The 10,750-nt window shown below is 41.9% G+C and overlaps 1 protein-coding gene across 3 annotated transcripts; it reads right to left on the bottom strand.

Moving 5' to 3' along the window:
• Positions 1-2,979: 2,979 nt before the first annotated feature.
• On the bottom strand, positions 2,980-8,487 carry serpinh1a (serpin peptidase inhibitor, clade H (heat shock protein 47), member 1a). Of its 3 annotated transcripts, XM_042092061.1 has the most exons (6): positions 8,334-8,481; positions 5,621-5,757; positions 4,910-5,503; positions 4,411-4,509; positions 3,924-4,156; positions 2,981-3,405 (listed from the first exon to the last, which is right to left on the bottom strand). In XM_042092061.1, exons 1-6 carry the CDS (start codon positions 8,372-8,374, stop codon positions 3,103-3,105), a joined length of 1,407 nt encoding a protein of 468 aa, XP_041947995.1. In that variant the 5' UTR covers positions 8,375-8,481; the 3' UTR covers positions 2,981-3,102. The 3 variants fall into 3 exon arrangements, with proteins under 3 accessions (XP_041947993.1, XP_041947995.1, XP_041947994.1); XM_042092059.1 differs by having other exon boundaries at positions 2,980-3,405; positions 4,910-5,757; positions 8,334-8,482; XM_042092060.1 differs by having other exon boundaries at positions 4,910-5,761; positions 8,336-8,487.
• Between the last annotated feature and the right edge of the window lie 2,263 nt (positions 8,488-10,750).

The following is a 10,750-nucleotide window of genomic DNA, read 5'->3' as shown; positions in this document are numbered from 1 at the left end:
AGTCGTATACTAGTAACTGTGGTTGTGCTTAGTTCTATACTCAAAAGAAACATTAAAATGTATTGAAAGAAAAACAAATTAAACATATCGAACATTAGTTATGTAGTCGTATACTAGTAACTGTGGTTGTGCTTAGTGCTATACTCAAAAGAAACATTAAAATGTATTGAAAGAAAAACACATTAAACATATCGAACATTAGTTATGTAGTCGTATACTAGTAACTGTGGTTGTGCTTAGTGCTATACTCAAAAGAAACATTAAAATGTATTGAAAGAAAAACACATTAAACATATCGAACATTAGTTATGTAGTCGTATACTAGTAACTGTGGTTGTGCTTAGTGCTATACTCAAAAGAAACATTAAAATGTATTGAAAGAAAAACACATTAAACATATCGAACATTAGTTATGTAGTCGTATACTAGTAACTGTGGTTGTGCTTAGTGCTATACTCAAAAGAAACATTAAAATGTATTGAAAGAAAAACACATTAAACATATCGAACATTAGTTATGTAGTCGTATACTAGTAACTGTGGTTGTGCTTAGTGCTATACTCAAAAGAAACATTAAAATGTATTGAAAGAAAAACACATTAAACATATCGAACATTAGTTATGTAGTCGTATACTAGTAACTGTGGTTGTGCTTAGTGCTATACTCAAAAGAAACATTAAAATGTATTGAAAGAAAAACACATTAAACATATCGAACATTAGTTATGTAGTCGTATACTAGTAACTGTGGTTGTGCTTAGTGCTATACTCAAAAGAAACATTAAAATGTATTGAAAGAAAAACACATTAAACATATCGAACATTAGTTATGTAGTCGTATACTAGTAACTGTGGTTGTGCTTAGTGCTATACTCAAAAGAAACATTAAAATGTATTGAAAGAAAAACACATTAAACATATCGAACATTAGTTCAAGGAAAAAAAAAAGAGTACTCATAATTGTGTTTTGTTTAATCTTTTATTGGAAAAACATGGTAATGACTCTTTCAGTGTCTCGCCATTGAAACATGTGAACAAACATATTTTATGAAAGGCCTTGAAGATTTTTTTGTTTTGCTTTTTAAACCAAGAAAACTCAGGTTGCATCAGTGCGGTGGGTTATTTCAACAAGGAATGGTTTTGACATGGGCAACCCTGATCTTACAACCATGTCAAATTATTTTCACTTCAAGATAACCCCATAACATTCCCCAAAACTGAATATACTGTATTTGTGTTTTACAGTGAAATTGCTTTGCAATATTCAGTTTTCAGAGAAGACCTGAGAGGAATGCATGCATTACCCTGGGGAGCATACTTAACCCTTAAAGGAGTACGGAATGTTGAGAAATTAACGTTCTAAAGAATATCTGGGTTCATTGAATTCAACATAGAATTTTAGAACCTTCAATTGTTGCGGAACTTAGAACGTTCAAAAACCTACACCTTTAAGGGTTAATATATTGCACATATAATGCACACATTACCCTGGGGAGCATACTTACAGTTTTTTCTGATTGCTTAAGCACATTTTTTGTAACTATGGCTTTTTTTGCAAAACTCTACACACAAATGGCAAAACCTCTCACCCAATCAGCAAAACATTGTAGTTCTCTTGCAAAAGCTAACACACCTTGCTTAACTCTTCACACCTTCGTAAAAATTGTGTTTTCGTATCTAACAGTAAACACAAGCCATCACAATAGTAAGCACACAATGTGCCAACAACACTGATGGTATGAATAAAAAACACATCTGGCTTTTGCTTTCTCTGTGCACAAGGTAGACTATGTCAGTTTGAGGTCATACTTTTGTCATAGTTCTGTAAACATACAGGGATCCCAACTTCAAGTATTAGTGTTTATTTACACACATCAAAACAAACACAAGTGTGTTTTTCCAAGTCAAAACACAAAATATCATTTCACTGAGACAAAACAAATCAGTCTACATCGGGTCATCTCTCAAAATTCTGTCTACATCACATGCAATGTCCTAGTCCAAGGCACCGGGAAAAATATATTCTGGAATGACGTATCCAGGCCTGACATGACAATATCCCCACATGTAGACTGTTTTTTGTCTGTTTTTTTCTCTTCTCACTCTTCCTGCTCACTCCATCGTACCCATTTTACATTACCTGTGGCTTATTTATAGTGCTTAGGCTGATTGCAAAGTGAACTAATTATCTAAAACAGTTTTCACATGAGAAAGTGTGCCAGAGAGTTGGCAAAATAGTGTAAATAATAGCCATTGTGCCTACAGTTGTGCAAAGTGTGTGTTACAAAATTGCAAACTGAGTGCAAAGCAGTGTTTGTGCTTTTAGTTTTGCGAACTCAGTGAGTGGTTTTGCCATTTGTGTGTAGAGTTTTGCAAAAAAAGCCATAGTTACAAAAAATGTGTTTAAGCATTCAGAAAAAACTGTAATATAATGCACATATAATGCACGCTGAGAGGAATGCACACATTACCCTGGGGAGCATACTTAATATAATGCACATATAATGCACGCTGAGAGGAATGCACACATTACCCTGGGGAGCATACTTAATATAATGCACATATAATGCACGCTGAGAGGAATGCACACATTACCCTGGGGAGCATACTTAATATAAGCATGATGCTGCTCCTGCATACACTAGTGTTGGTGAAAGTGTTCTGCTCCCTTTTCTCTTTATAACACACACACACACACACACACACACACACACACTATCTCACACACACACACACACACACACACACACACACACACTATCTCACACACACACACAGAAACACTATCTCACACACACACACGCACACACACACACACTCACTATCACACACATATGCTCACAAACACACACACACACACTCACTATCACACACACAAACACTCACTATCAAACACACACACACAAACACTCACTATCACACACACATGCTCACACACACACACACTCACTATCACACACACACAAACACTCACTATCACACACACGCTCACAAACACACACACACACACGAACACACTGTCACACACACAAACACTCACTATCTCACACACGCTCACAAACACACACAAATGCCGGCGCACACACTCACACACACACCCAGGTTATAGCTCGTCTCTCATGATGTCTCCCTTGGGCCGGACCATCCTGCCGATGAAGAGGATAGCGTTGGTCTTGGTGTCCTTGACCAGGAAGATGAAGGGGTGGTCAGCGTAGAACAGCTTGGGGCTGCGCAGCTTGTCCGTGTTGTAGACGCTGGTGTCGGGCGGGTTGCCCTCGGTGCCCCACTCCATGGCCGACGCGTGGAACACGTTGGACAGGTACAGGTCCTTCTTCCCCGAGATGTGCGACAGATCGGCCTTCGTTTTGTCCACCGCATCACTCAGGCCCAGCTCGCCGAGGTGTTTCTGCACGGGGTCAAAGGTCGCATTTAAAGTGATGCTTGAATCTGAAGGTATGGACATTTTTTACATACCGGCACTTTATGTTTCTATGAAACATTTATATACTTTATATGTTTATATGAAACATTTATATACTTTATGTTTATATGAAACATTTATATCTTTATATGTTTATATGAAACATTTATATCTTTATATGTTTATATGAAACATTCATATACTTTATATGTGTATATGAAACATTTTCTGCATGTGGTAGGGTTTTACCTGACGGCTGTGGCTGACTGCATGTGGTAGGGTTTTAACTGAAGGTTGTGGCTGACTGCATGTGGTAGGGTTTTAACTGAAGGTTGTGGCTGACTGCATGTGTGTTTTACCTGACGGCTGTGGCTGACTGCATGTGTGTTTTACCTGACGGCTGTGGCTGACTGCGTGTGTGTTTTATCTGAAGGTTGTGGCTGACTGCATGTGGTAGGGTTTTAACTGAAGGTTGTGGCTGACTGCATGTGGTAGGGTTTTACCTGAAGGTTGTGGCTGACTTCAATGCTGGTTTTGGGGAGGGAAACTGCCACAGCTCGGTCCTCAAGTTTGCTAATCCACGTGTCCAGTTGTTTGCTGGTCAGCAGCTTCTCGAGACGATCCAGGGGCTCCACGTGGTAGGGCATGATGAGCACCAGGGACGACTTCTTGTGGGCAAGGGGCATGTTCAGGACGAACAGCTTGTTCTCGGTGTCCTCGTGGAAGCCATACATACCTATATATGTATATATGTATATAGTTACATGAAAACAGCTTTGAGCTGTGAAGTGACTGTAGAGGATCAGCCAACTCTCAGATCTCCAAAGTTCAGGAAATGGATTCTGAGAGAGAGAGAGAGTGTGTGTGTGTGTGTGTGTGTGTGTTTATCTCTCACTCTGATGTGTACATACATGCCCCAAACAAGAAAAAAAAACAACCTAAACAAACACCTATCCCCACATTAACAGATGGTGTTGTCGTGTAACTCACCAGTGCGGTGCATCATGGGAAGGGAGAGTTTCAGAGTGCGAGACACAAGGAAGCCGCGGTTGTCCACCATCTTGTGGTGAAACTGCTCGTCCCAGTGAGCTGTGGGTCAACAGCCATGTTATTATCACATCTTATATGGGTCAACATGCAACAGAGACAACGTTAGATGACCACACACAGCATGGCCATATAATAAAGTCATGACACTTAACATTGAATTAAAAAGTTAAAGAACTATTCTATTAACAGTAATGTATTATTATAATAAACATATTATTAATAGATTTATTTAGATTTCTCATCAAAACAAACTTCATAGGCACTGAGTACTGGAGTCAGTGATGGACCTAAGAGAACCTACATTTATAGAACATGATGGACCAAAGAGAACCTACGTTTATAGAACATGGCATTGATCGACCAAAGAGAACCTACGTTTATAGAACATGATGGACCAAATAGAACCTACGTTTATAGAACAGGACCAAAGAGAACCTACGTTTATAGAACATGGCATTGATGATCATGGCTCCATCCGTCTTGTCAACGTCCTTGGTAACTTCCGGAAGCTTTCCGTCGGTCGACTTGGCTGCCCACTCGTTGATGGAGTTCACAGCGCTGCGCTTGTCGCGGAAGTTGATCTTGGAGTGCTCGAAGTTGTAGTGCTTCTTGCTGCCCTTGACGAAGCCGTCGGTGAAGCTGACTGAGCTGGGCCCGTAGAGGCGGCTGCTGATCGTCCAGGTGACGTTGCGCTGCGTCGCGTCGCTCACCTCCGCCAGCAGTTCGGCCAGCCCGGCGTGCAGCCGCTCGTCCTCCACGCGGTCGTTGCTGAGCACGGTCCGCACCTGAGAGGCCGTGGAGGACTTCCCGCCGAGCGCCACCAGGCCCAGCGAGTTGGCCACCACCACAGGCGAGATGAGGATGTTCTCCGCACCCTTCTCCTGGGCCATGTGCTGGTACAGGCTGAACGCCAGACCCACGCTGCTGTCCGCCAGGATGGAGGCGTGGCTACTCAGAGGCTTCTCCTCCTTCTTCTTCTCAGCACCATCCTTCTTGTCGGCAGCAGCAGCAGCAGCAGCAGGGGCCTTCTTCTCAGAGGTGGCAGCAGCAGGGGCCTTCTTCTCAGAGGTGGCAGCAGCAGGGGCCTTCTTGTCCGCAGCAGCAGCAGCAGGGGCCTTCTTCTGAGCGCTGGTGGCAGCTGGTTTCTTCTGAGCGCTGGTGGCAGCTGGTTTCTTCCCCACAGCAGCGGGCTTCTTCTCAGCAGCCATGACGAAGATGACCAACAGGCCCAGGACGAGGAGACTCTTAACACACATGAGTGCAGGGAGTGGGCGAGTGGTGGGACCGTAAACTGTATCAAATAGATAGATAGATACTTTATCTATCAGCGATTTGCACAGCGATTCCAAATTCTGTCTGTTTATTGGCCAGAACGAAGCACATTTATGTTTAACACAAACATTTGTATCAGTACTTCAAATATGGTGTGTTCAAAAGTTTATCAGTTAAACAGATACATATTTGGAGTTGCTATGGGAACTATGGTGTGTATATAAACACACTCAGTTTGTTAGTATGCTATAAGGTTCTGTTTGTATGATTTCGCTTTTTTAATTCTTATTTTGTCATAGTAACCCTCAGCCCTAGGACTCTCTTAAAGGTGCGATTTGAAGGATTGTTACCGAACGTTCTGTAGGCCAAAATCAAAACACTGGTGAACGTTCTCAAGACTACCAGACGCGAGCCTCTTCTGGGTTGCCAGATGTAATGAAGACTTAGCTAACGTTAGTTGACCTGCAGTTGCTTTAACGTTTCTCCAACCATGACCCAGCTACACATTACGGAAACAGTGGAAACAAAAAAAACCTCTCTAACCAGCGTAACATATTTAGCTGAAGTTAGCGATGCAGATGAAGTTTAGCATAGGCTACCTGTTGTGGAGAAATATGGCCAGCTCTGCGTCAGACTTGATATTCTTCGTTTCACGAAGACGTCACCATCTCAGGAAGCTCCTCCGATGTCCACTTAATTTGTTTCTTGTTTTAATTTTGGAAATTTGCCTGCCTCTCGTAGGCGTTCATTGCTACAACTGACAGCTGTTGACAGTTGGCCTTTGCTAATTTTGCAACCCAAATAGGAGGACGCGCTAGCCCATTATTAATACGCTATTCTAGAATGAATCGTTCAAAACATAAACGAAAATTCCAAGAGATTCCGCCCCGTAACTAATTTTTTTTCATTGTTTTTACGGGGTTTTACAGGTTAGAGTAATGTTGTCAAATAAGCTATTACTTCAATTCATCGTGTTTCCTTACTCTCTGACAACATATGGTGATCATTTTTGGAATGGTTACAGTTTATTTTCCATTATTTCCTACATACTGGTCCTTTAAGTTTCATTTCAGATCATGTACAGAATGCCCTGTAATTACACAGCTGCCCAGCTGATGGAGACAAGATCATCTACAGAATGCCTACCCTGTAATTACACAGCTGCCCAGCTGATGGAGACACTCCAAGCCAACAGTAACTAAGGCCAACAGTAACTAAGGCCAGCAGTAACTAAGGCGCGTTACATAAGTGCCACATCAGCAGCACTACCCAGTTAGTAAAGTCTTAATGGGAACAGTCCCCCAGTTAGTAAAGTCTAAGTGGGAACAGTCCCCCAGTTAGTAAATGTTGTTTGTTTTGTTTGTTGGTCATGTTGTTTGAGGCCCTTTGTGCGTCCTCGTAAGAGATACTGTACTGTAACACTGTAATACAATCACAAAGCCCCGCCCTCACTGTCTGCCTCTGTGGTAGAGGAACTATGGAAGTGCAGGGGCTGGCCATGCCCCTGACACGTTTAAAACACGTTTAAAACACGGCCCCTGCAGCAGCGGAGCTTAGGGCTGCCTCTGACACGTTTAAAACACATTTAAAACACGTTTAAAACACGTTTAAAACACGGCCCCTGCAGCAGCGGAGCTTAGGGCTGCCTCTGACATGCCACAACCAGCTCTCCGTCACAACAGAGACACATTTAGAATGTGTACTGAGGGCCATGTTTCCTCTGTTTTACTATTTCTACATCTTGATGTGTTTTCTCACGAATAGACAAAGTCCTTTTTCTTTTACTCAAAATGCCCCGTTAACTCTGATCTCCGATCTCTCTCTGTAGTGAAAAGCCTGAACTAACCAAACTCACATGATGCACATGAATTCACAGCATACCAGTGATTCCTTTTAAATTCCTGCAGGCTAATAAGCTGTAGAAAAGCTCAATCAGATTAGCTGAAACAGTTGTTCCCTCTGTTGGAAATGAAAAAGAGAATCAGTCTATACTTAGTCCTCTTCAGGAAGCAGAGGGGGGTTGATGTGTCCTATCGTGGATTTGGTTCCAGCATTTGGCCTAATAATACATGATGCTGCTGAGGATGATGCCAGGGCAGTTAACTGCTCCCAGAGCACAACCTACCCCGCTAGTTACCACTGATGGTTTAGGGTTTAGGTGAATTACAAAATGATCCAAACTTACCCTGCTAGTTACCTCTGAGGGTTTAGGGTTTAGGTGAACTTACCCTGCTAGTTACCACTGAAGATTTGGGGTTTAGGTGAATGACAAAATGATAAAACAAAAAAAAACATTTGAAAAAAATGCAAATAGAATGTTTTACTTTACTGTGTCTGCTAACAAGACCGTGTAAAATGTTTTTCTTTTCCTTTGTTGTTGTAGGGCATTAATGACTACACACTGCAACTCATCTGCTATCCAGCAGATGCCACGTATATGTCCTTTTAAGACTGACCAGCATTTGTGGCTTAACTTACAAGCATTTCTAAACTTTTTAACAGAAATATGGACTATTAGATCAGAGTCACACAGTTCTGCCACACCTCAGTTCGGAATGCCTTTTCCAACTTCAAGCAAAAGCAAATCTCTTACCTTGCAGACCTTCTCTGACACCCTGGACTTCCTGAGCATCCACTTCCAGACAGGATGATTTTCCCCACGATCTTTATACCGGGATGTGGAAAATTCTGGAAGTTAGGGCAGAAATGTGAAGATGAGTTCCTCTAGTTGTGCACGTATGGAGGACTAGCCCCTCCCACAGTGTCCAGTTGCCTGGGAAATCCGACCCTTGTTGCCCTCCTGGTCCTAAAGCCTGACCGGTTTCATTTGAACGGAAAAGACTTGGAATGCAGGTCTTTTGTCTGTTAAGTTCCTATTTTAGAAATGTACAAGTGCTCTTTGTAATGTTTGTCAACTTTTCAATGTCTCTCAGTTGTTGTATTGTTATGTAACCGTCAGAGTTTGAGCTTAAGGCTGCTGAACATCTGCATGGCAAGCAGACCCCACTGTATTTAGTCTCTCATGAACATCTTGCTACTACTTATTAGGTAGGTAGACAATAATGACAGTTCTTAATTATATTCTATATTAATAATTAGTCTGTTTTCTCAGATGCTGCAGGGAGTGCAGGACGACTCGCCTGCACTGCCCCGCCCCCGCCCCCCCCCGCCCTGCCACGTCTGAGGCAGCCGGAGGGCTCGATCTGAGATCTGAGGGGAGAAACGCAGACGAGACCCAACCTGCCCTGGTCTGACCTCGCAGCAGGGGCGCGACGTCATGCGCACACATTTGTTAAGCCTCCTTTGTTTACTAAAACACACAGGACACTGAAGGAAAGTCAGTAAGCATCAGGTGGCATAATGGAGCTCACCACTTGTATTGAATGTCAAGTTTTTGTGTTTTGGAATGGCTATTTGGAAAAGAAATGAATGTCTGAATGAAGCCTGTGTGTTGGAACGAGTCCTAATGATGCCGAACACATCCAGCTATTGACTGAGCCCTGACAGCAGTGTTGGGAGCCGTCTCTCTCTCTTGTTCTCTTTCTCTCTCTCTCTCTCTCTCTCTCTCTCTCTTGTTCTCTCTCTCTCTGCCTTTCTCACTCTCCCTCTTGTTCTCTCTCTCTTGTTCTCTTGCTCTCTGCTTTTCTCTCTCTCTCTCTTTTGTTCTCTCTCTCTCTCTGCCTTTCTCACTCTCTCTCTTGTTCTCTCTCTCTCTACTTTTCTCACTCTCTCTTAATGCTGGGCGGTATACCGGTTCACACTGTAAACCGGTGTATATTTTCGTTATGATATGAATTTCTAATATACCGCCATACCGGTGTATTTGATTACACAACGTTTGGACGGCTGTGCCGCGCGACAGTGTTTCAGACAGGACTTTCTTCACACGCACGCATGGTGCCAATGTGAGGCATAGTGAGGGTAAACACAAAACACCTTAAGTTTTCCCCCTGAAGTTTGACCCTTAAGGCTTAATTTCTCCTATAGGGGGTTTATTTAAGGGTGTTGCACAGAATACCTGAAATTGTTTCTTTAGTTAAGAAAAAACGTTAAGGGATACTGCATTGAAAGGGATTTACCGTTGCGAAAATTCTATTGAGATTGTTCAACAGCTGTAACTAGCTGGCTAGTAGGTGTCGTTAGTTAGCAACCCACCGAACACAGTGAAGTTTAATGATCTTATCATTCATCTCACCTTAAGAATATTCACTGAAATTATCCAGGTAGCAAGTAAAACATGTTATAGACATGCACGGAGCAATACTAGCTGGCTAGTTAGAAATGATCCTGACTGTCATCAGTGCACCAAAACGAACTTTTTTATTAATGTTTTGCCTAGCGAACCGAACCGAAGCTCATGGCAGGCTAACAAGACATCCACATCCACATGAAGTTAACGTTAGCCTACCACTAACGTCATGTAAACCACACAATAACAAAAAGGCATGTTTCTGATAGGCCTATTTGACAGAGTAGGGCCTAAGCATATTAGCAGAGAGGTTTTATTTTAAATTGTATAATTTTCAAAAAAGTATAATTATTGCAAGTTGCACTACTTTTTGTATTGGTTTTATACAAAATGTTTGTGAAATTTGCACAGTAAAAGTTTTGTATTTTGACTGCAATTGTCTTTGAATTCTGATTAGATTCTTCATTAGAATCATGAGTGGCTCTTTGTAAACAGCATCATTTTCTGGGCCATGCAAAACTGCATTACCACTCAGTGTGGAGTTATTCTACATCATGACAGTAAAATAGACCATCCTTACTCAATGTACTGCAGCAATTCCTCTCTCAACCTGTAGAAAATGCTGAACATCTGATTATGCATGAAAAAAAAATACCATCATATACTGTGAAACCGTAAGAATTTTGAAAAATACCATGATATACATTTTTGGTCATACCGCCCAGCACTACTCTCTCTCTTGTTCTCAAATTCAAATTCAAAAGTTGCTTTATTGGCATGACAAATAAAAACTTGTATTGCCAAAGCAATTGGTACATG

Source organism: Alosa sapidissima, chromosome 5, assembly GCF_018492685.1.
Source record: "Alosa sapidissima isolate fAloSap1 chromosome 5, fAloSap1.pri, whole genome shotgun sequence".
Classification (NCBI taxonomy): Eukaryota; Metazoa; Chordata; class Actinopteri; order Clupeiformes; family Clupeidae; genus Alosa; species Alosa sapidissima.
This window is presented reverse-complemented; position numbering and strand designations above follow the sequence as displayed.

Coding starts and splice junctions, on each gene's coding strand:
- serpinh1a (XM_042092059.1), bottom strand. CDS start 8,374: ATGCTCAGGAAGTCCAGGGTGTCAGAGAAGGTCTGCAAGGT. Junction 4,510..4,909: donor CAATGCCATGTTCTATAAAC/GTAGGTTCTCTT, acceptor GTTGACCCACAG/CTCACTGGGACGAGCAGTTT. Junction 4,157..4,410: donor TCCCATGATGCACCGCACTG/GTGAGTTACACG, acceptor ATACATATATAG/GTATGTATGGCTTCCACGAG.